This window comes from Oratosquilla oratoria, chromosome 5, assembly GCF_046742065.1.
Source record: "Oratosquilla oratoria isolate Oo_2021 chromosome 5, ASM4674206v1, whole genome shotgun sequence".
Lineage (NCBI taxonomy): Eukaryota > Metazoa > Arthropoda > Malacostraca > Stomatopoda > Squillidae > Oratosquilla > Oratosquilla oratoria.
In genome coordinates this window covers 69,875,794-69,901,547 of record NC_134781.1, presented here as the reverse complement: position 1 = coordinate 69,901,547, position 25,754 = coordinate 69,875,794, and the positions used below count along the sequence as shown (strand labels likewise).

Below are 25,754 nucleotides of genomic sequence, written 5' to 3'. Positions count from 1 at the left end.
GTCAACTGTGAAGTACTTGATCAAATGCCTTCTCTAGGTCCAGGTACATGTAGTCCACCCACCCCTCTCCCTCCTGCAGGACACCAATCACTCTCAATTAAAAGCTTAAAAGGTTCAACACACATGACCTTCCAGATCTGAAGCCAAACTGACTGTCTGTCAGAATGTTCATCTTTTCAAGATATTTGGTCCATTGATCTTTCACAATCCTTTCACATAATTTCACTATTATGCTGGTTAGTGATACTGGCCTATAATTTAGTGATGTTTCCTTGTTTTCACCTTTGTGGATTGGCACCACATTTGCCCTTTTCCAATCAATTGCCACAATGCCTTTTTTCAATGAACATGTAATAAGACTGGATTTTGTCCACAAGTTGTTCCCCACATTCTTTAAGTATCCAGTTTGAGATCCTGTCAGGTCCTGAAGCTTTTGTCGCATCCAATGATCCCAGGAGATTGAACACGCCTCTCACTTCTATATATTCATTAAACCAGGTTTTTTTGCTCCCCTTGCTTTTCTCTAAAAAGTTGTGCTATGTGAAGACCAATTGGAAACCTTCATTCATTATTTCTGGCTGAGCTGAGGTTTCTTCAAAGACATCACCATCTACTATTAACTTGGTGATTCCGTCTGTGTCTCAATTTATCATTTATGAACCTGTAAAACAATTTTGGTTCATCTTTGCATTATTCTTCTACACCTCTTTCAAAATCACTTTCTTCCTCCCTGCAAATTCTGGTCATTCCTAGCTTGTTGGTAAGCTTTTGTTTTATTGCCACTTTTCTTTCTCCATCTTCCCCAAGCCACATCCCTGGCCTTTTTCTCAATCTCACACTTTGTTAAACCAATCCTGCATTTGCTTTTTCCATTCTGTAGTCCCACATGTTTGTTTACTCCTAGGTTGTAAATATTAAGATTAACCATTTTCTCCTTATTCCTGAATTCCTCCCACTTTGTTTCTTCAAAGAATTTTCTCAACCCTAAGTAATCTACTTGACAAAAATTGAGTCTCTCTTGCTTGTGTGATTCATTCCTTGGCTTTATTTCCTCATCTAGCTGAAATTCAATTGTAACATGGTCACTTTTTTCTTTTGGGCAAAGGTAATTAAAGTAGCAAATGATATCTGGCTCTTTGGTTAGTAACAGATCTAATCTTGTGGGAGTGTCATTTCCTCTTACCCAGGTCACTTCCTTTACCCACCAAGTCATTGTGTTCTCCATTGCTATACTAAACAATGTATTGTTTGCTTCTTATTCCTCCCAGCTGATGTCAACACAATTCAAATCTCCAATAAGGTCTATGTTACTTCTTTGTTCAATATATTTTTTAGTGTGGATGATACTGTTATGCAAGGAAGAGATGGGAGGAAGGGTAGGGGGTGCTTATGTGTGAATGATATTTTGATGCAGCCTGAAGGGATTTCTCCCCGTCTTCTTTTTTTCTGCATGAGGGGAACGAGAGGATGGTCACAGATTAAATGAAGTGGCCTTGCTTTGGATGTACTGTCTTGCTGCATTGTGTTTGACCCAGGGCAGTTGGTGGATGCAGGGATGACCCATCATCCATGAGGAACTGAGATGGGAGTTAAAGGGGTAGGAATAGGTACATGCCTCTGACTTAGCTACCTCCCTTGTAAGGGGGAAAAAGCTCTTAGTATATAAATAAATAAGGGAGGTAGCCAAGTCAAAGGCATGTATCTACTCCCATCCATCACCCTTTCCCCCCCTCATCTTAGCTCCTCATGGATGAAGGGTCATTCCTGTATCCTGCCCACTGCCTTGGGTCAGAACGAAAGTGGCAAGACACAGTACATCCACAACAAGGCCATTTCACATAATCAGTGACCCTCATGCAGAAAAAGAGAAGACAAGGAGAAATCCCTTCAAGCTGCATTAAAATATCATTCACAAAAAAACACCCCCTATCCCCCATCCTTCCTTTCCTTGCAGAACAGCATCATCCATACAGTCACTCTTCACTGTCTCCTACCTTCTCCCTTGCTTAACAGACACTCATCTCTTGCTTAACATCTTTGCCCTATCTATCCATCTCATCCTCGGCCGTCCCCTCAAGTTCATTGCCTTCCACACCTTTTACTAATATTTCATCACTCTTTCCATGTGTCCAAACTATTCCAATACTCTTCAATCCTATCTTCCAGCTCCTTTTCCAATCCTACTCTCCTCCTCATTCATCACTCTATCCAACCTAGTGACTCCTACCATACTTCTCGTATATTTCATATGACATTTAAGCTTTTCTTCTCTGCCTTTTTTAAATTCTAAGTCTCAGTCCCACACAAAGCCATCGGCCCAATCACCCTTTCATACAATCTCCTCTATGCATCAATTCCCAGATGCTTATTTCTCATACATGTAAAGGCTTGTTCCCCCTTATAAGGGAGGTAGCCAAAAAAACTAAGGCATAAAACCACTCCCACCCATTCCATAATCTACCCTCTTATCTTGGCACCTCCTGGATGACAGGTCATCCCTGCATCTTGCCCACTGCCCTGGATCAGGAGCAGTGTCGCAGGACACAGCACATCCACAGCAAGGCCACTTCATTAAATCGGAGACCCCCCCCACTCTCCGTCCCCTTGTGCAGAAAAGGAGAGAAATCCCTTTGGGCTGCATCACTTTATTTCTCATGACACTTTGATCCAAGACATTTACTTGCTCATCTACAAGTTACCTCCACTTCTCCCCTCCCTGCCATGTGCAACTCCAAATACCTGAAGCTATCCACTTCCTCCAGTCTCTTTCCTTTTAGACTTTATTCCAACTCACGTCTATCCTCTACCCTTATACATATCGTCACCTTGCTAGTACCCACATTTACCTTCAACTTTCTCCTATCGCAAACCCTGTCACTAACTCCTTTAATCCCTCCTTTGATCCTGCCACAAGTGCAGTGTCATGGATTAAACAGTGACAGGGAAGTTTGACAGTGACTGGATCCATTGTCAGTCTTAGTCCCTACCTCACTCTTGGCAGTCCCTAGATGCAAGTCCCAAAGAGGTGGTGGGGCAGCAGTTGGTCTTCCTCTTCCTGATGTCCTTGTCCCCAAGTCTTGCCTTAAGATCCTACTATCCTTTTCTTACTAAGCCAAGATAATGAACATTGCAGGATCTCAAAATGAGATTCATGACAGGCACAGGATACCTGAAAAGTTAACCTTAGCTCCACAGACCACCCAGACTTACCAAACCAACATATAGAATGTAAGATAATGGTGGTGCCACAATATTGTTCGTAAGAATAGAAGCACTCGTGAACAATTGGCCGTCAAATCGGTCTATTGTCCTAGGTCTCTCATGCAGGATCAAAGCAGATTCTATGTTGGTCTGCACCATCACACCCAGAACAGGACAACCATTAGGCCTGCTTTGCCTGTGGTGTGGATTGTGTATAGTGGCTTCAAAAAATCAGTCTCCTCCCCTCATCATTGCCAGAGGACTTGGTTGTAAATGGGAAGAATGAAGTTACTATAGACAGTTTGAGGAAAGTTTTGACAGTTACTCCTTGTGTCAGTCTTGGTTGCTGCCTTACATTTGGCATCAATTTCCTTGGTGGGCATTGAGCCACAGGGACAACACAAGGTGGTGAGGTAGCAGTTGTTCTTCAAGTAAAAAGTGTGGGTGAAACTCTAGCTTCCTTAAAATCCATCAATATCGAAGTAAAATTTGGTGAATAAAACACATTTCAGAAATTTTTTATGTTGTGTACTATCAAGACAATACCAAACTTTTTATTTTTTGGATTAACGAGATTTTAATACCCTTTCTATAACAAAGCATGAACTAATGAAAAAAATATTGTGCAATATCAATAACAAACTAATACATTCATTAAAGCTAAAAGGTGAAATCAGATCCGGACAAAAAAAAAAAAAAAATTAACCAATGTGTTTGGGAAAGGTTCACGTTTTGAGTTCTGGCAAAAAATAGGGAAAATATGAAACTACACCTTTTGGTGAAGTTAACAGTTTTATGTTTGATTAAACAAAACATTATATCAAATGCAGTTATTAGTAATGTTCATTGCATTTTATTACGCAAAACCAGATATCCATCTAAAATTCCTGCTGCAATAAAATCATTATTGGCCACATATCCCAAAGGTTAGTCACATTTGCGTCTTGCCAAACAAGATAAAATAAAAAATATTCCCTTATAATCTGTTGTGTGGTTTCTACATATCTGCTGAAGGTGAGACCACTCAAAATATTTCTTTCTTTCCACACATGCACACAATACAGTAATACTTCAGTAAATCAAACAACGAATTGGGGGGAACATCTTTGTGGAACACGTATGTCCTATCCCCATAACACACCCAAACTCAGTAAAGTTATCCTAGAAATCGGCATGTTTTCTCTGGCTGTTCAGGGCTTCCATTCTCTCTCCCAGATGTCCTGAGACAAGACATGTGGGCAGGGTAATAACTGTGCACCTAACCTTTCCCTTCTCCATATAGGATAGTATAAAGCACAGCACAGTATTTCATAGTGTAATAAAAACCATGCAAAGTGTTTATAGTATGAACTCCATTGAATAGTTATCAAAAATGAAGTATAGAACAGTATTGTAGTATAATGTATGGAAGAATGAATTGGGGTAAATACATGTGCTCTTGAGAGCAGTGACTGCACATACAATGGGCAGAGAGGTTGTGCCAGAACGGTGGAAAGCAGGGGAGTGCGGGTCTTGAAGAATCTTGCATGACATGTTCTTCTCATGCTTGTACCCAGATTCCTACAGTATAATCCAGATTTGTGTCCAATTACAAATAGTAGTCCAGAACCCTACAAGAATCCAATTCATCTAATATCCAAAGTGTGGAGGTACAATTTGGAGAGGGTTTAGTGTTTATATACCACACGGCCCTACAAAGGTAGGAACAGTCAAAACATACATCCACCCTACACCCTTCCCAAAACCCATTCAATGCCCCTCCCATTATAGCACCTCATGGATGAAAGTTTATCTCTGTCCCTCACCACTCTGCTCTCCTCAAAGGCAATGCAGAAGACACACTGGTTCCACAGCAGGGTCCAAAAGCAACAATTGGTTTACCTCTCCCCCCTCCCAAACCACTTGAGAAATTTAAGAGAAGACAAGAATATCCATTTGGGCTCTATTATTTCTTCTTCCATTTACAACCACTTTCCATTCACTCCTATCTTTTGCACTCTCTTCTTTACTAGACTGACACCTTTTGAACTAATGCTCCCTTTATCCTATCATATCTCTCCTTGGACTCACCTCCAATTCACTGCTAATTGGTACATTTTGTGTGTGTGTATTTTACCTAGTTTTACTTTATGGGAAGGGGAGCTATGTTTGTGGTGTCCCGTCTTCATATCTCATTTTATCTAGATTGTTTTTAAATTCATGTATCGTTTTTGCACACACCACATTTTCATCTAACTTGTTCCAAACATCTATTACCCTGTGGTGAAAGCTGTTCTTTTTTAGGTCTCTTTATAACTGTCTTGATTTTCTTTCTGTGTCCTCTTGTATCTCTACTGTCCCATTTTATTAGATCCTATCAATAGTTTCTATGCCTTTCATGATTCTATAGTTATCAAGTCTCCTCTCTCTCTTCTTTGCTCTAATGTCTGTAGCTCAAGTTTTGCTAGTCTCTCTTCATATGATAGTTCTAAGAGTGTTGGTGCCAATTTCGTAATTCAGCAGTTTGCCCTGTATTCCTCCTGCACATTCTAATTTCTTTAGCAATTTATGTGATACCTTATCAAAAGCTTTTTTCATGTCTAGAAATGCACAATCAGCCCATCCATCTCTTTCTTGTATTACATCTATTAGCCTTGAATAGAAACAAATTAAGTTTGTAATGCATGATCGTCCTTGTCTAAATCCAAGGCATTGTTTTTTTTTTTTTTTTCTCCCAAATTCCTTACCCATCTAATTTTGATCATTCTTTCACAAATTTTAGCTATTGTACTTGTAAGAGAGACCAGTCTATAGTTAGTAGGGTCTTTGTTTCCCCCTTTATAAATGGGTATTATTTTTGCTCTTTTCCAATCTTCTGGAACTTTTCCTTCTTTGAATGAACTGCTTATTAGCCTATGTATCATGTCTGTTAGTTCATTCCTGCATTCTCTCAAAATCCAGTTTGCCATTTCATCTGGTCCATGCGACTTTGACATTGAGATTGCTCAAGTGATTCATTATCTCTTTCCTTGTTACTTCTATCTCTTTCATAGGGGGGACTTTCTCCTCCCACTCAACATCTCTAAATTGTATGTTCTCCCTTGTAAACACAGATTCAAAATGCTTGTTCATAATTTCTGCCATTTCTATTTCCTCTATGTATTCAACTCCTTGTCAGTTTCTCTAATTCTTGTTTGTTCTTCAGTTTGTTTACAAATCTATAAAATAGTTTTGGTTGATATTTACATTTTTCTATGACATCTTTTGTATTTTCTCTTTTCTTCTCTGCACACTTGTACATATTGATTTCTATAACTAGTATATATTTTCCATTTTTCAGGTCTTTTGTCTTTCTTCCATTTTATCCAAGCTTTATCCTTTTTGTCTTTTAACTCCCTACATCTTTTGTTGTACCAACACTTTACATATCCTTTTTCTTGTTTTTGTCTTGGAACATACTTTTCCACTTTTTTTTTTTTTTTTTTTCAAAATATTCCATTTGCCTTCTACTGTTGTTTCCTCCTTGTGTATCCTTTTCCAGTCTATTGAAAGAATTATCTTATATTATATTTTTATATATTAGAAATCCATACATCAATCTTCCCTTTCAATATTTTTTTTTTTTTTTTTTTTTTTTTTTTTTCATTTTTCCTCATTTAGTTCCAGTTCAACCAATATGTGCTCACTTTTACTTATTGGTGTCTTATATTCAATCTTGTCCACTATTTCAAGTTCTGATGTGATTATTAGGTCCAGTCTCAATGGTTCTTTGTCATTTCTATACCTAGTATTTTCTTGTATCCATTGTATCATTGTATGTTCTATAATCATATCAAGTAGTACATTTCCCCATAGGTCATCTCTTCCCAGCAGATTTCTTTACAATTAAAGTCACCCATTATAACTATTCTTCCTCCATCTTCCATTATCTTAATCAGTGTTATCCTTGTGTCTTCTAACATATTTTTGAGTTCTCTCTCTTCCCATGAAGCCATTTTAGGAGGCACACAATTTACCACAAACTTCCTGCTCTTCCCATCCCTGTCCTCCACTTCTATCATAATCATCTCTATTCTTTCCGTATGTGACATTCCTCACATTTATATCCTTCTTAGTAAGGAACATAACTCCACCGCCTTGTTTTACTTCTGTTTCTAATCCAATAATTATATGCACCATGTCCAACACTGTTGGGTGGTAGTGGACCTTTCAATTTTGTCTCTACAATTCCCATTATGTCCAGTTCTTTTTCCTTCAGGTACTCATTCAGTTCATTCAAGCCTGTTATTAAGCCATCTATATTTGTGTAAAACTTTTAATTTTCTGCTACCTCCATCCTGTTTTCCGTTTCCCTTCCATTCTTCTCTGCTATGGACCATTTCCTCACTATCATATCCACTACTCTCCAATAGAATTTCTCTTTGACCCTATTCTGTTCTCGTTTTTTCCTCAGCTTCCATTCTTTTTGCTTTCTCATCCTCTCTTTCCTCTTTATACATCTTTTTATCCATACCTGTTTATATTGATCACTTTTTGCTAGTTTCCATGTTTTTGCTAAGATATTCTCTGCTGTCATTTGTAACCTGAATTTAACCTTAATTGGTCTGGTCTTATCTGTATTGTATTTCTCTAGTCTATATATTTCTTCAATTTCTTGTTTATCTTCTTGAACTACTTCTAATATCTTGTTTACTTTTTCCTTCTCCTTTACTCTTGTAGCCCTATTTGGATTATACTTCTCTTCCATCCCTAATGTATACATTTCTTTTTATCCACCAAATCTCTTACTATATTCTCCTTCTCCCTCATCACTTTAACAACTGTGTCCTTAGTTTTTCTTTCATATGTTGTGTCAATATATCTCTAATTTCAATTTTGTTGTTCTCTTGGACTTTTCTCCAACCCTGTACCTCTTTTGCTATGGACTCTTTATTCTGTTTATTATTTTCTTTAATTCCTCATTCTCATCCTTTACTTCTTTTAACTGTCTTTTTAATTCTTCTATTTCTTTATTTAGGTTTTGGTTCTCCTTCTTTAGTTCTTCCAATTTATCAACTCTGTGTAATCCACGTAAGTTGACTGAACCTAACCTCCCACTGTTTGTTCATTTTTGTTAGTTTTTCCTCTAGACTAGCTAATTGGGGGAAGTTGTCATCTCCCCCTCATTAAATCCATGGAAATAATTATTTTCACCTTCCATTGAGCTGCACTTATCTATATTTCTAATTTTCACATTTTTACTAATCTCTTCAATTTCACCTCTATCGTCTGCACATCTTTTGTTGACTTTCCTTCTGACTTCTGGGGCCTGTTCATCCCCTTCCTCATTTCCTTCCATTTTCCTCAGTAATCCCTCCCCTTCTCCTTTTTCTTCACCTTTCCACTACACCACTAGCTTTCCCCTTCCCTACTAATACAAGACAGGTACTCCCTCATCGTTGAGATCAGCGAAATTTGAAGTTTTTCCTGGAGTTCCAAACTTCGCTGTCACTTCGACTGTCGTGTGTGGGTGTGAGTGTATACATATGTGTGTATGTTGTGTTTGTATAGCATGAAACTATATGAAAATTAAGACAATTATGTATTTTTCCAGTAATTAAGTAATTGCTGCCTTGAGTTTTATAAAATGAAAAACCTATAGCCCCACAGTGGCTGGTATTGGTCCTTGGGACCTCCCTGGGGAAAAACTGTGGATTGTTGTCTGTGCTGCATTAGTGTAGGTTTTGACATCATCAGCTAAAAGTGGTATAAAGATGGGAGCAGTTTTTAGCTGCCAGCTCCCTATGTATGGAAAAGTGTGAGAAATACAGTTGAAGTTCACAGAGAATGATGTTAGGCTAAGTCCACTGACTTAGTACCTCTTAGGGCTGCACTTCCTGATGGAGGTGAAGGGGTTGATGGGTTTTGAAAATTGGCAGTTTCGCTGTCCATTTTGTAGGACCACCACACGCAGGTCATCACTGGTCCTTTATCTCAAAATTCTGCACATAACAGATATGCTATTGCTAACTAATTGCAAAGAACAGGTAATTATCCTATTTTAAGTACAGATAGGATATAAGTTTGTGCAACTTTGTAGGTTCTCATTTATATACGTAGAAGTTGTCATGGTGCAATGAGGTCTTGATACATGTGTTTGTATCCTTGAACCAGTCCTAAAAAATTAAGGTTAAAGGTTAAATTTTATAATGTTAAAACTATTGAGAAATAGTGTTACACTAATAATATTATTATAATTATACCAAAGGAACATTTGAATGACAAGGTGTTTCAACCAAGGGACACTTTGGCTTAGGAACATAATGCAGATGAACATTTCAACTAATACACAGGAACATAAGATCATGCAGTGTCAACAGTCTTTAGTCTGTCAAGCAAATGAATTTATATTTGGACTCCATTCATCCATTTGTGCCCATAGTACATTTTTAAAGATTTTATTAAAGCATCCAATAACTTTATAGTTGGGGGGGGCAGGAGGAAGGTTCTGAAGACATGACCTTGGTAAGTTTCATTACACCCATTTATATCTCAATTACTCTTGGAATTTCAAGCTACATCCAAGTAATTTTATGCTGATGAGGGGATACTACAGACATGAATGTGTTAATCACAAAATCACTCCTTAAAGTATTTATGAACCTTTACAGCACAATTAAGGTAAATTTGTTTAATGTACTGTGATGATACTGTGAAAGTATAAAATTGTATATAAAATTCAATGGTTGAAAAGTCTAAAAAATAAATTAACGAGCTGCAAGAATATGTGTCCCTCTCCAGACACAATATTTCTCTTTACAGACCATCGGAAGCACACATCAGAAATCCTTAAATCCACCTTGTGACCATGAGGTAGGAAAACAATCCAAAAAAAACAACAACAACAAAAAAAACCTAAGCTTAAGTCATTATCGTATTCTTCTCTGCATAAAGAGATGAATTTGATTGTAAGAAACTTTTGCTTGAATATATTAATTTTGCTTTTAAAACAAACCAAGGAAAACAAACCTAAGCTTAAGTTGTCATCAATATTCTTCTCTGCAGAAAGAGATGAATCTGATTGTAAGAAACTTTAGCTTGATAATATTAATTTTGCTCATATTACTCTTAAGTACCTAATTAGTAGAAACTAAATACCTAAATGAGACCTTCCTTGCATGTAATACTAATATTCCTCATCTATCACTCAAGTAATTCCAAAATCACATCTAATCATTGCAGTTCAGGTCTCACCATGAAATATCCAAGCTTTCAAAATGACAGTAAAAATCTGTAAAATTACATATTTTTCTGCACATAATGTTTTCGACATCAGCTGCCAAGATCTACTCTGAAAGGTCAACATAATAGATTTTTTTTTTTTCTTTTTATTATGAAACAAGTAATGTTTCTGCAGAAAAATATTAATGGTACTAATGGTATGTATCTTTAACTAATACAGCATCCACAGTGTTAAATATACCAACTTATGACAATTTTTTTTTTTTTTTTCTCTCTCTCTCTCTGCAGAGACTGCACTCCTATCATAAAAATCAATCTCGCCTTTCTCCATTTACAGATGTGGCACTCTCAGCACAGCCAGGGTGACAATCTTGTAGAGCTATATGCTGGGTATTTTTCATAAGTTTTGGTGCTGGCGCTCTGAATAGATCAGACACATAAAGGCTCTGAAATTTAAAAGAAAATATTATGAACAGATCAAAGTTAGGTTACACAGAGCCACATATACCAAATAGCCTTTTACCATCTAACCCAGGTACCTTATCAATTTTTTTCTTTAATGACTTTAATGGTGCCCAAAAAGAGAATAGGAAGAGTTCTGGATGTAAATGTGTTCTGGGAAGAGGGCACTGGACTGTCATATCATTTAGTGGCAGGGACACAAGAGACTGGAGATTTAAATGGCAAAGGAAGAAATGGGAGTGAGGTAGAGAGGTGCTGAAGGTGAGCAAATTGAATGAGAAGACTGAGAAAAGATACCTGGCTAAATTGAGGGGTATGGGATGCAGTAAAGGATAACAGGGAAAGAGCAGATATAGAATGGATATGTTTCAGGGAAGGAGCTAGAATGTGCAAAAACTACCACCCTCTCCCCTTGTACATCTCATCGTCTTTTACCTGCATTTACCTTCAACTTTCCCCCGATCACATACCTTCCCAAACTTTGTCACCAACTCCCTTGAGCCCTCCTCTGACCCTGCCTCAAGCACAATGTCATCCACAAACAACTGGCTCACATCCCACTTCCCTCCACTAAAGTAATTAAAAATAATTTCACTTATTCTAGATATAGCACAACAATTCTGTAGCAAATAAAACTGAAAGGAACAATTTTTTCAAGACGTAATATCTTCAACACTTACAACAAGGATTGCCACTGTGGAGCCAAGAATAAAACCTGCCATGACATCAGACCAATGGTGCTTATAGTCAGAAATTCGTGACAAGGTTGTGTAGATGGTCAAAGTAAGTGCAAAAAACTGCATTACAGGACGAATCAGGACAGCAATTTTGGTATGCAATCTTGCCTGAAGATATATCTGTTGAAGAGAACCAGGTAAATTTGCTTTACTTGATCAAAAATATAAACTCTGATCCTTGAAATCTGTAAGTAAATTCATTAAAGATAGTCTGCCAAACATACACATACAAAAACTCCCCCTTATAAGGGGGATGGCAGTCAAAGCATAAATTCACCATACACCCGTGAAACAATGATTTACCTCCTTATATGGGAGGTAGTCAGTCAAAGCATGCACCTCCCTTAATTCATTTCACTCCCATCATCTGGTACTCACTTGTGTATCCAAAACTGCTCCCAGGAATCAGTGTCATATGCATGAGAGCCAGTGGCAGAGGTATGTTGTGGCTGGTTGGCCCCTGACTCTTGAGGTTGGGGGATGGTCCCATGACAAAGATGCTGCCACACCAGGACAATCATGCATGGCAACAACACAATATACATACAAACATGTACCAAAGGCACTTTCCCCCTTACAAGGGAGGTAGCAAAAGTCACAAGGTATAAATCCACTCCCACCCATTCCACCCCCATTCACCACCCCTCCCTCCCTCTCATCTTGGCTCCTAGATGACAGGTCATTCCTGCATCTTGCCCATTGCCTCGGGTCAGAAGCAATGCATCAAGACACAGCACATCCACAGTAAGGCCACTTCATTAAATCAGCAACCCCCATTCTCCATCATCCCATGCAGTAACATTGAAGATGGGGAGAAATCCCTTTGGGGTGCATCAATATATCATTCACACATAACAACTCCCTAACTTCCCCTACCCCTCACCCATACCTTTCCATGCATCACAGTATCATCCATACACAGCCATTCTCCACTTACCCATATCCTCTGCCTTCTCCCTTTCTTCCTCAACAGACACAATATATTATATACAGGATTTGTGGGAAAACCCCATTCTGGCTGTGACATTCCTCTATCACAACATTTCTCAACCTTTTTACTGTTGCATAACCTTTAAAATAAATTGCATGTCTCAAGGAACCCCTACAAAAGAAAGAAAGAAAGAAAGAAAGAAAAAACATATCTTTCTCATTTTATTTTTATTGTAATAATAGGTTAGATAGGATGATGTCTATATTACATTATTACAATAACCAAGAATATGTGTTGTAAGTTTAATTATATTACGTATATGAAATTAAATAAAAAATCAAAAGTGCACTAGTTTATCTCACTTGTTCTCGCAGAACCCTAAGGGACCTTTTGCTGAACCTTAGGGTTCCAGGTAACCCTGGTTGAGAAATGCTGTTCTAGGAGATGGGACTGCTTGGCCAGACAGTCTAGGGCAGGGGTTCTTAACCTTTTTTCTCCAATTCCCCACTTTTTAGTGAGCCAACTCTCCATTTCCCACCACAGCATCGGTCTTTGACAAATTTGATTTTAACCCATGCAGTGTTTAGTACGTAAATATACACCTTGCTTTTTTGTGCCATTTTATGGCCCTTAATTTTTGTTTGCATATATTAGATTTTTTTACTAACAGTTATCACATGGAAATAAAATACATAAGAAAAGACAGTGGTTCTTCTGTCCGACCGGTCATTCCCCACTTGGCAACTCCGCCATTCCCCACAGGTTAAGAACCACTGGTCTAGGGAATGACAACAACAACAACTCCCATCATCTTAGCTCCTCATGGATGAAGGATCATCCCTTTCTCCTACCCATTGCCTTGGTCAGAAGCAACACAGCAGGTCCAGCCACTTCATTTACATAGCAACACCCATCCACTTGTACAAAAAATAGTGAAAACAAGAAATCCCTTCAGGTTACATTAAATCATCGTCCATACACACCCATCCTCTATTCACACCTATCCCTTGCTTTCTCCCTTCCTTGCTAAACAAACTTTTCCTCTTTGCTCATAGTCCCTTTCACCCTATCCATTCATCTTATCATTGGTCATCCCCTAAGTTCACTCCACCCAACTTTGCTTTTCACATTCTTTTTGCTGATCTTTATTTACTCATTCTTTCCATGTGCTTAAAACATCCCAATAATCTTTCAACCCTATCTGCCAGCTCCCTGTCCATCCCCTCTTTCCTCCTCATCTCATTTCTCACACTATCCATCCTTGTAACTTCATCTCAAACACACTTAAAAATTTTCCTTTCTGCCTCTCTTAAATTCCAAGTCTCCACCCCATACAGTATTATAGGTACAATCACCCTTTCATATAATCTCTTTGCAAAGAACTATGCAAAGCTCTTATTGAATATTAATAACATCCACAATCTACTTTCTACAACCATGTCACTCAATTTTTACAAAAAAATAAGTAAATAAATAAATAAATAAGTAAAACCACAAGTTAACTTACCGCAAAGTATACCATGGTGACAGCTGAAAAAGATGCATGACCTGATGGGAATGAGAGTCTCGCCTCTTTCAGTCTAAATGTGTCGTCTGTTGTGCAGGGGACTGGATCAACATAATGATCAACTGTGCAGTTCATCTGGCAAAAAGAGTATTCATGTAACATATGATCTTCTACACTAGTGAGATAATTAATTAACATTTTGGTTGACCCACTAAGCACACCTCATCCAGCCCCAAAGTCAGCCCTGTGATGCCAAACAGTGTGCCATCAATTGCAATCATTTATACTCACTTCTTATTTCAGACCTTTTTTCAAAATACTGATTTTAGTACCAGCAGATTTTTCTACATGTGCATATATGGTTGAATAAAATAATAGTATTATAATAGGGCTAGGGCATCGTTACTTGCGGCCAAGGTCAAGGTGAGGGTGGTTTGAATCCTGCCACCAGCAAAGTTGAACCAAGGCATGGTTCATTAAATTCCACGCTACAAAGCCCTCTGTGAGGGGCACCGTCCTAGCCTCCCGATAGGGGGGAGTGTGTGACGTTAAACTACATCATCATCATCCTAATAAGGAGGGAGGAATAGGGCGGAAAAGGTAGTTGCAGTGGGAAGTGCTAAGAAAATGACCGTGATGAGTGAGAAAAATGGAGAAATAAGGAAGGATGAAGTGAAGGCAGTTGTTAAGATGAGAGCAGGTAAGGCACCTGGTCTGGATGGATGCCATGCAGAATGTCTGAAAAAAGGAGGTACAGTGATGGTGGACTGGTCGGTGAGGTTATTTAATGCTTGTTTGAGAGAGGGTAGAGTGCCGGAGGACTGGAGGAGTGCCTGTATAGTTCCACTTTACAAGGGGAAAGGGGACAAGTGTGAGTGTAGTAGTTTCAGAGGAATTAGCTTGTTAGGTGTAGTTGGGAAAGCTTATGGGAGGATCTTGATTGAGAGGATTAGGAGAGGAACAGAGGGAGTAATTGGTGAGGAACAGTGTGGGTTTAGGACTGGTAGAGGTTGTGTAGATCAGATTTTTGTGGTAAGACATATGTGAGAAAGCTATAGGAAAAGGTAAGGATGTTTTTTTTTTTATGGATCTGGAAAAGGCTTACAACAGGGTAGACAGGAAGGCACTGTGGGAGGTTTTGCAGATATACAGGATAGAGGAAAGCTTCTAGGAGCTGTCGAGTTTTTATGAGAGTAGTACAGCATGTGTCTGGATTAGAAATGGGGAGAGTGAGTTGTTCGAGGTAAAGGCAGGACTTCGTCAGGGATGTGTTATGTTGCCCTGGCTGTTCATCCCACCAACTATCTATTTTTTTTTTCTAAACCCTTTTCTAATCAATATATCATTATCTTCTCTCTATTCATTCCTCCAATCTCAAAAGTCCAAGTTCTGTTAGTCTTGATATTTTATCTTTCTGACTCAAGATAATGTTGATTGTACTCTTTGTAATTCTTAGAATCAGTGACAGGTACTCCTGGTGGTTCAGCAAGATGGAGTGTGAAGTTGCCCATTTTCAAAAACCCATCAATCCCCTCACCTCCATAAGGACGTGCCACCCAGATGGACTGACACTTGGTCTACAGATTGGGCCCATGATCTCTATTAACTTCAACTTAATTTCTTACACTTCTTAACACATGATCGGCTGAGAACCAGCAATTGTTCCCCTCTCCCTACCACATCATGCCAGTGAAAAAGAAAGTCCCACATCAATTCAACACAAACAATCCGTTTCTTTTCAGAGACGTGGGAGGCTCCGAAGACTGTTGCCAGTCATTGTGGAGTGCAGGTTTTCCACTTAATGAAACTTGAAGCAACAATTAATTACATACATACATACATACATATACCAAGGCTTTTTCCCCCTTCCAAGGGAGGTAGCCAAAAAGGGAAAGGCATAAAAACACTCCCACCCATTTCATCCCTAAATACACTCCACACCCCTCCCACCCTTCCTCTCATCTGAGCACCTCCTGGATGACGGGTCATCCCTGCACCCTGCCCACCGCCCTGAGTCAGAAGCAGTGTCGCAAGACACAGCACATCCACAGCAAGGCCGCTTCATTTAATCGGCGACCCCCCCCTCTCCGTTCCCCTTTGCATATAAGGCGAGGACGGGGAGAAATCCCTTCGGGCTGCGTCAAAATTTACTCACACATACTACCCCACCCCCACCCCCCCCGCCCATTCCTCCTCATGCAGTCACTATTTTTCTTATAGCTTTCTTGGTATGGTGATCATATCATTGGTACTTATCTTACATGTCTATAAGGTGAAAGAAATATCCCGAAAGACATTTTGATGCAACCAAAGCAATCTGGCCTATGAGTTCCAATAGCTGAGAGGGGAGTCAAAAGGAATCTTAGGTATTGGTAAACAAATCACAATTTTTATTAATACAAGAAAAGATTCAAGAGTGTCCTACTTTTCTACACTTTTCCAGCAAAACTTAGTGAATTATATACAATCATTATCCAGTAACTACCAAAAGGATGAGTAGGGTACTGGAAGAAGTCCTTTCTGGTCACAGTTCCATTATTTCATCTAAACAAATCTTGGCTAGCCACCACTTAACTCTCAACTCAGCTACTTTGCTATACTATATAATTTAAACAGCCATGATGCAATTTTGGAGCAATCTACAATTCAAAATATTTTGATCAAAATTTCAGCTCACCTGAGACATATCTGGTTTACAGATATCCCAGAAGTGTGGCCTCAAACGTCCTACAGAGTACTTGGCAATGTCTGTAAGCAGCTGTGAGCAAGCACATGCAAACAGAAATGGGCCAATAGTGGTGTGCATTGCCCAAAACCAGGGATGGACTTCTCTCTTGCACATGATTATACGCTTCCCAATATTCTCTCTTTGTACTCTGGTTAGTTCCACAATACCCATCTGCAACAGAAGTAGGTTTCAAGCAAGATGTTACGTTAAAACATAACTGAGACATAATATCAACCTCACATTTACAAAATGGTAAGTTTGCTGAAAACATTCTTGCTTTATACTTACTATTTTGTATATATTCACTTCCTGTAATAATGAGTCTGCCATTTAATACAAATAACAAGTCTCCTTTACTATCATAATGTCCCTTGAAGCAAATAAAATTGCCTAGTATAACTAGAATAAAACCTGTATTGGGTGTCACCTTACTACTGTCAACAGAATTTAAATTCTTGTACTACTCTTGTATTACAGACATCTCAGCCAATTCAAATTCTTGTACATATACATACCAAATGGTCTTTATTCTCTTATAAAAGATGTGGCCAGATCAAAGCATATACCCACTACACACTTATCCAAACAAATTCATCACCCCTCCCATCATAGTACCTTGTGAATGAATGTCATCCCTATCCCCCCATCCCTCAAACTGCTCAGCAAGACACAGCACCTTCACAGCAGGGCCTGACAGGCAGAGCTGGTTTACGTTTACTACTTCATTACGTGATGACCCCAATCCTCATCCATTTAAAAAATCTATGAAGTAGATGAGAACATCTCTTCAGGCAATAATTCATTCATTTTCTCTCTCCATTTACTCCTATCTTCAGCTCTCTCTCTTCCCTGCTCAACAGACATTCCTCATACATCCATTGCTCCCTTCACTCTCACTTATTAAATTCTTAATCTTCCTCGTAAGTTCACTCAATCCACTTCTACTTTCCCTACTTTATGCTAGTCTTACATAGCTCATTGTTTCCATATGCCTCTATTACCTCAGCAATGTTCAATTTACCCTTTTTAACAACTCTCTTTCCACCCACACTTTGCCTCACTTCCACATTTCTCACTACCCATCCTCATAATACATACCATATTTCTCAAACATGTTCAGGCTCTTTCTGGCTCACATAGAGATTGAGTCCCTGTTCCATACAGTCCTGTGTTAATAATCACTCTAAAAAAAATTCTATTTGCATTTGTCCCCAGATACCTATTTCTCATAACACTTTTCATTCCGGCCAGATATTTACTTTCTCTATTGTATAATTCACTCCATAACCTCCCCTCCATCCAATGCCACAAACAACTGCAAATATCTAAAACTCGCCAATTATTCCAGCTCCCTTCAAACTTGGATCCAACCTACCACTAACATCATTCTTTGTACATCTCATCACCTTATATTTGTTTACATTTACTCTTAACTTTCTATTACATACTTTCAAAACCTGTCATAAACTGCTTCTGTTTCTCTTCACAATGAGATAAGAACAATGTCATCTGCAAACAATAACTGGCTCACTCTCTACTTCACTCCATTCCCACTTACCAACACCAAAACTCAGCCTAGCACACTTGTGTTTACTTCCCTCACCACATGTTGAACAACCATTGCGACATCACACAAAACTGATATGACCCAACCTTTATCTCAATTCATTTACTGTCACCACCCAACCCTTGCACAAGCTCTACTACTCATGCAAAAATTTACCACCATCAACAGACTTCCCTCTACCCCAAACATCTGTGACACACTCCACAATGTCTCTCTGCCATCCTTATCATATGCTTTCTCCTAATTCATGAAAGTCCAAGAAACCCTTTGCCAAAAACTTCCATATATCTTACGGCAAATACTTGATCTATATATTTTTTCTTCTCCTAATCCCATAATACTCCCTTTCAATTAACATCCTCCCACACACCTTACTGACTCAACCATATTTATCCCTGTTCTCCTTGTATAGTGGATTTCTACTTGCACTCCTCCATTTCCCAAGTACAGTACATTTCCTTTCCTTGAACACATACTAAACAATCTCACCAGCCATTCCACTATAACTACTCCACATTTTGCCAGATATTCCACATAACACCCATTCAATCCAGATATTGTGCCAGCTTTCATCCCTTTCAATGATGTCCTCTCACCTTCATAAGGTGAGGGGGTTGACAGGTTTTGAAAGTGAGAGTTACGGGATGATTTTCTCTGACATCTATTTTACAAGACCACCAAGCTGGTATCTGTCATAAGTCCAAGTCTTTCTATTAGTTTGGATATAGCAGACCTGAGATTGGTCTGTAGGATGCTGTTTTCTCTATGCTGGAGGAAACAAAGTCCAAGAGTAAGGTTAAGGTGGTATCTAGAAGTTGAGAGCATAAGATTGATGTACAATTAATTGGGGAGAATGGAACAAGCAAACACTTATAGACCCATGGCCACTAGGAAACCAGTTACAGCCTCCAGTTCAGCCCATTGGTCACATAGTGAATAGATTTTCTAGAGTTGTTTGGAGTGAGTTAGTGCAGGCCAATATAAGCTAGTGTTCTCTGTATTCTGTGATGATATGCTGTTCATATGACACATTACTGTGGCTTAGCCTATTTTCAATAGTTTCTCTACAGTCTTGAGTCATAAAACATTAAATTATAATTATGAAAGTAATTGAAGTTATCACTGGTTCTGTGTTTGATATAAAATACTTTTAAAGTTTTAAGATTTCAGCTTTAGGTATCTCATGCTAAGACCTACAGTATTCAATGAGTGCCTAGCTTAGCACTCACATCTTGTTAAGAAATATTTTATTGCTTCCTTTACTATGTGCATGCTGGGGAATATAAGATTATATGTTCAATGTCTTGTGTTTGATCAGTGCATCTAAGACATGTGGTTTCTGGAGCCCATCCATTTCTGTATTGATACTACTTCAATATTAACAGGTGACCTGTTTGAAGGGAAGCTAGTGTAACTTGGGTGTATTGGAGAGTACTTCTGCAAGGTGTCAAGGGGTGCTTGTGTTATTGCACAGGATCATTTGGACAGTTTTGTGATGCATATATGTGGTTTTGTGTTTGAGAGGCACTGGAAATATGCTCTGAAATGAGTAGTATGCTACAGATTTTTTGCTTCACACTGCAACCTGTGGTTATGTAATGTGATATACATATAAGTTTGACAGCACTAACAAATATGTTGCAGTCCTATTATTCTCATGTATAGTTTCATCAGCTTTTCATTTCTCTATACAATAAAAAAAATTATTTAATCACACAAACCACAAGGCCTTTTCCCCTTTATATAAGGGGGTGATTGAGTCAAACTATACACCTACCCAACACCCATTCATCACCCCTTTCATCTAGCACCTCAAGGATGATGGGTCACACAACTCAGGTCAATGGCAATACAAGACACTGCTTCCAAAACATAGTTCAATAGTTAGATCTAATTTACCCCAAATGCTTCATTATAAGGCACCCCACACACACACACACACACCACCTCTACCCAAAACATTTATGAGGACAAGAACATTCTTTTCAGCTGTATCATTTCTTCATCTGCTTACCACCACTCTGCTTTCATTCCTATCTCTGGCACACTCTCTTCCTTGTTTGACAGCCATTCCTCTTGCATCTAGTACAATCTCTCTCCATCCACCTCATTCATTGTCTTTCACGTTCACTCCATCAATTTTTGCTTTCCACACTCTTTTTGCTAGCTTTTCTTCACTAATTCTTTTAATTTGCCCAAACCACCTCTAACAACTCTCTTATCCTCTGCTCTCAGTTCCATCCCCAGAATTCTCACCCTATCCAGCCTCATAACATGTCATACTTCTCAAACACATTTAGGCTCTTCCTTCTTTCCTCTTCAAGTTCCAACTTTCCATACCAAACAGTACCATGGCCATAATCACTTACATAACCTTCTGATTAAATTCATCCTCAAATTCCTCTTACAACATTTTCCATTCCACCAAGACATTTACTTGCCTCCTTCATTCTATGATTGCCTCCACCTCCATTCCACTCACCACCTCCATTCCACTTACTGCTATATGCAAAACCAAAATATTGAAAGCTCTCCACTTCCTCCAATTTCTAATCCTTCAAACCCACCTCCAATCCACCATCATCATCACTCCTTGTTCACTTCATTACCTTACACCTATTCATATTAATTTTCACTTTCTACTTTTCACATACTCTCAAATTCCACCAAACTCAGCCATGAGTACAGCATCATCTGCAAACAACAACTGGCTCACCTCCCACCTCCCTGCACTTTAACTCACCAACTCCAAACCCTGCCTATCACTTTCACATTTACTTCCTTACCACTCCATCCATATACATGTTGAACCATGGCAACACCACACTGCCCTTATCCAGCCCCACCTTCACCTCAAAATATTAAATTTCTCTACTCCTGACCCTTGTAACAACTATACTATTTATATAGACAATTTTGACTACCTTGAACAGACTTCCCTTTATCCCACACATCCACAACACAACCCAAAATGCCTCTCTGTCAACCCCATCATACACCTCACCTTCTCCATATCCATGGAAGCCCAAATGTACTGTCAATATTTTTGTGTTCCTAAATGTTGTAGATGCACAGTTATGTGTGGTACATCTCTATACTATGATGAGCTTTTACTTCTGCTGTCTGAATCCTGACCTCATAACTATTCTGAACTCAATGCACTTACTTGCCTTTTTTTTTTTTTTATATAATTTTTCACTAAATGTCTACCTCTTCATGATACAGTAATTCTTGAAAAACAATTATAAGAGTGAAAGCACATCACAGTCTAACACAAAAATATTTCCTCATTCTGATTTTCACATACAAGACAACACCTTAACTCAGTTGATCTGTTGTTTTTAAAACACCAGGCAAGAATTTTACACGCAATATAATGGATATCTCTGATTTTTTGGCCAACACATATGGGGCAAACTTACACATGAAATAAACTTTGCTTCAGAATAAATAACTATTTCCTTGACATAACTTTTACTTACAGGTAAGTGCCAACATTCTTTATTCTTGTAATTTACATCCTTTACTCTAGAGATTTAGCTTACCAGCTACTTTTCTGTTCCTAAAGTTGTACAACAAAGTAAAATTCTTTAACTCTAATGAGCAATATAATTATTTTCATCTCAAAATATGCATTAAGAACTTCTCTGAATTGTTGGCATGGAACAATGTATCCATTGATGACAGCAAAGAAAATGAAGTGCTCCACTGTCTACATCACTACTTTTCTAATTGATTGAAGAAAATATCTAATTAAGCAAATGTTCTATATTAACTTGCTTCTATATATTCTCAACAAAGCACAATATTTGTCCTGGCCAGGCTTACCTTATGAGCAATAAATGAGTGTCATTAAGTAATACCAGGGTAGAATATTTGGGTCCATCTAACTTACCGCTACAACAGGAAGGAATGTGCCCACAACATACAGAACCAATGAGCTAATAGTGGAGTCCTTGTATGGGTACATCAGGCTTTCGTCGTCACAGTGTAAACCGCGTTCAAATGGCTTGCCCAACAGAAAGAACAGAAGGATAGGGAAGGCCACTGCAAAACAGATGGGACAGAGGAAAAAATCATAAATACCCCTGTATATAAATTCTATCTAATGTCTGCCTTCCCCATGCAGTAGTCGCTGTTTCAGCTTCTTTCAGTTTAGTTTCATGCTCCTTAAAACCACAAACCATACACAAAATAACATTATAGTTAGATCAATACTTGTCACCTAATACAGTTTTGGAAGAATGTGAAAAGATGAACATCATCAATCTTTAACCCAATCATCTTTAAACAATATATCAAATCAGCCAATAATTATTTTTTCATTCATGCTTAAAACTTCATTAACTTTTACCTCAACACCAGTCCAAGACCTGATGATTCGTCTAAGCTACATATAAAAATAAATGTCAGAATTTCATCTTTAAAGTTTTATACTGTACAGCCAATGACAAAAATAGGTGGATTTCTAGCCGACAGATTAATATCAATTTCAAAATTAACCTAATCATTTGTCAGTAGCTTCTACTCTTTCCTCTTCCATGAATTAAAGACTACAACAACAAAACCCCAAAATATCAAACTTCAACTAAAAATACCTAGAATTATCTTGAATTAAGAGATATAACAAAATACTTCATAATAAAATTATACCCTTCCAAACTTCTGGAAGGACTCTGAAATATAATATGATTAATAAATTTGGTGCTCCTACATTGCTTCTGTCCCAAACCATGTGGTGGGGTACAAGGCAACCTTCATCCCCAGGTACTAAGATGGTCTTTTGATATATGTAGGCATGTATGTATATGTATGTATATATATGTACATATTCACTAAGCTGTATTATACGGGAAACTAAGCTCATGGGGTCCTAGCTCTTAAACCTCCAATTGCCTTGTTTTAAATTTATGTATGGTTATAGCTATTCTAGGAATTTACACACTTGTATGGGGTGCTATTTTTTTCACATCCTTCAGACAACCATATCCCCTTAATGCTCTTATCCCTGAACAAGAGATCTCTGTCACATTTTTCTATCCTCTTAGCCCTTTAACCTCAGATGACATGATGAAAAAAGGACTTACTTTGAAATCTAAAAAAAAAAAATAATTGTTTATAGCAAGGGCTAGCATGAAGAATATGAAAGCATTTCAATGTCTCTCATGACTACAGAGGAAAAAACTATACATATGTATAGGTGTTTTATAAAGTACACTACCATATCCGGTTTTTCGTATCTACACAACAAGCAGCTGGCATGAATGAGTTGAATGGGTTAATCAGAGCCCCTTTTTCTCTTCAATCCCATATACACACACATGTGTGTGTATTTTAATTTACCTAGTTGTATTTTACGGGGAGAGAGCTATGCTCATGGTGACCTGCTTGTGTATCTTTCAGCATCCAGTTTGATCTTAAATTCTTGTACAGTTTTTTCACTCACTGTTTCCTCATTCGGTATGCTCCAGATCTACCACTCTGTGTGGGAAGCTATTCTTTTTCAGATCTCTTCTGTAACTTTACTTTTTTTTATTTTTTTTTTATCACACTTTAGTAAATCATCTCTATCAAGGACTTCCATCACATTCATAATACTGTAGATGGGTAGTAGATCTACTCTTTCTCTTCTTTGTTCCAGGGTTGGTAGTTCAAGTTTGTCCAATCTTAATTCATATGTCAATTTGGAGAGCCTTGGTGCCATCCTTGTTGTTGTTCTTTGAATTCTTTCTAATTTCTTTATGTTCTTTTTGGTACTGGGTGTCCACAGTGTCACAGTGTACTCCAATCTTGGTCTTATCAATGTAACTAATATTTTCTTTACCATTTCTTCATCCAGGTAATCAAAGGCCACTTTCATTGATCTTAGTAAATTGAAAGTTTCTCTGACTATTTTGTTGATATGTTTGTCTGGTGCCATGTCATTGCTGATAGTTACAACTAGGTTACTTTCCAACTGACTTTTTTAACCTCCTTTGTACCAATTTTTTATTGTCTCGATACTCTATTTTTGCTTTTTCCAAATTCCATTATACCATATGTTGAAATTCATTTCACACTTCTAACTCCATTCCCAGACTTTGTTCAGGTCTTTTTTAAAGTGATTTATAATCTTCCTCTTTACTTACTCTCTTTAGTAGTTTTGCATCATCTGCAAAGAAGTTCATATAACATTCCACACCTTCATCCATGTCATTTATATATATATGGCATACATCGGAGCCAGTACAGAACCTTGTGGGACTCCACTTATCATTTCTTCTCATGTTGAGTTCTTGTCTCTCAGTACCACCCTCATTTTTCTTCTGTTCAAGAAATCTTTCATCCATTCCAATAACTTTCCTTGTACCCCACCTATTATTGTTTCAATTTTTTTTAGTAGCTTTTTTGTGTGGTACTTTGTCAAATGCTTTTTGTAAATCTAAGAAGGCACAATCTGCCCATCCATCCCTTTCTTGTATTATTTCTATTACCCTTGAGTAAAAGCATATCAAGTTTGTGGCACATGATCTTCCGTGTCTAAATCCAAATTATTTTGGATTTAGTATATTATCCTCTTCCAAATGTTTAGTCCATTTATTTTGATAACTTTTTTGTATATTTTTGCCATCATACGTATAAGGGAGACTGGTCTACAGTTGGTTGGATTTTCTTTGTCCCCTCCTTTGTATATTGGTACAACATTTGCATTTTTCCAATCTTGTGGTACTTTTCCTTCTTTGAATGAGAAATCAATTATCTTGTGTATTTTGTCCATTAGTTCATCTATACATTCCTTCAATATCCAACTTGCAATTCCATCCAGCCTGTGTGACTTTTTGATGTCAAGGATTTTTATTTGGTCCTTTATTTCTTTCTGTCACTGTTATTTCTTTCATGGTGGGGGGGGGTGTCAGACTCTGTCCTTCCTCCCAATTTGGTGAACTTTCAATTGTGAATACAGATTTAAAATATTTGATAATAATTTCAGCAGTTTCTATGTTGTCTATTATTCATTATTTCCTTCATGCAGTTTCACTATTTCATGTTCATTTTTTAGTTTGTCATTTACATACCTGTAGAATAGTTTAGATTGGTCTTCGCATTTTTCAATTATGTCCTTTTCAAAGTTTCTTTTTTCTTCCCTGCATATTTTTACATATTCATTTCTTTGATGTATACAGGTAAACGTCGACTTACGATGGCCGCGACTTACGATTGTTCGACTTTACGATGACGACGACGACGACGACGATATGATAATTTAACCCCTTCCATACGGTGCCGCACACGTAGGCGTCATGAGGAGCAAGTGGATTCGCGACGCTGCCATATCGGCGTCTTGATTATATTTATTGTAGTCGCCCCTGTGTTTTTACATTCTCTCAAATGTGCCCTAAATCCCATTCTCTGTGGTTTTCAAAATTCGCGGGTGAAAGAGA

The 25,754-nt window shown here is 38.0% G+C and overlaps 1 protein-coding gene across 5 annotated transcripts in view; it reads right to left on the bottom strand.

Annotated features, from left to right (window-relative positions):
- Positions 1–5,892: 5,892 nt before the first annotated feature.
- Positions 5,893–25,754, bottom strand: part of LOC143025532 (phospholipid phosphatase 1-like) — a 282,504-nt gene continuing 262,642 nt past the window's right edge. For 3 of the 5 annotated variants that reach the window (XM_076185356.1, XM_076185359.1, XM_076185358.1), the window contains 6 exons: positions 22,229–22,380; positions 16,716–16,937; positions 14,039–14,173; positions 11,544–11,720; positions 10,723–10,847; positions 5,893–9,335 (listed from right to left, as the gene is read on the bottom strand). In XM_076185356.1, coding sequence (XP_076041471.1) covers positions 9,221–9,335; positions 10,723–10,847; positions 11,544–11,720; positions 14,039–14,173; positions 16,716–16,937; positions 22,229–22,380 — 926 coding nt within the window. In that variant the 3' untranslated portion in view covers positions 5,893–9,220. Of the gene's footprint in view, positions 9,336–10,722; positions 10,848–11,543; positions 11,721–14,038; positions 14,174–16,715; positions 16,938–22,228; positions 22,381–22,687; positions 22,708–25,754 lie in introns of those variants that run through there. The other 2 variants (XM_076185360.1, XM_076185355.1) reach the window with 2 other exon arrangements.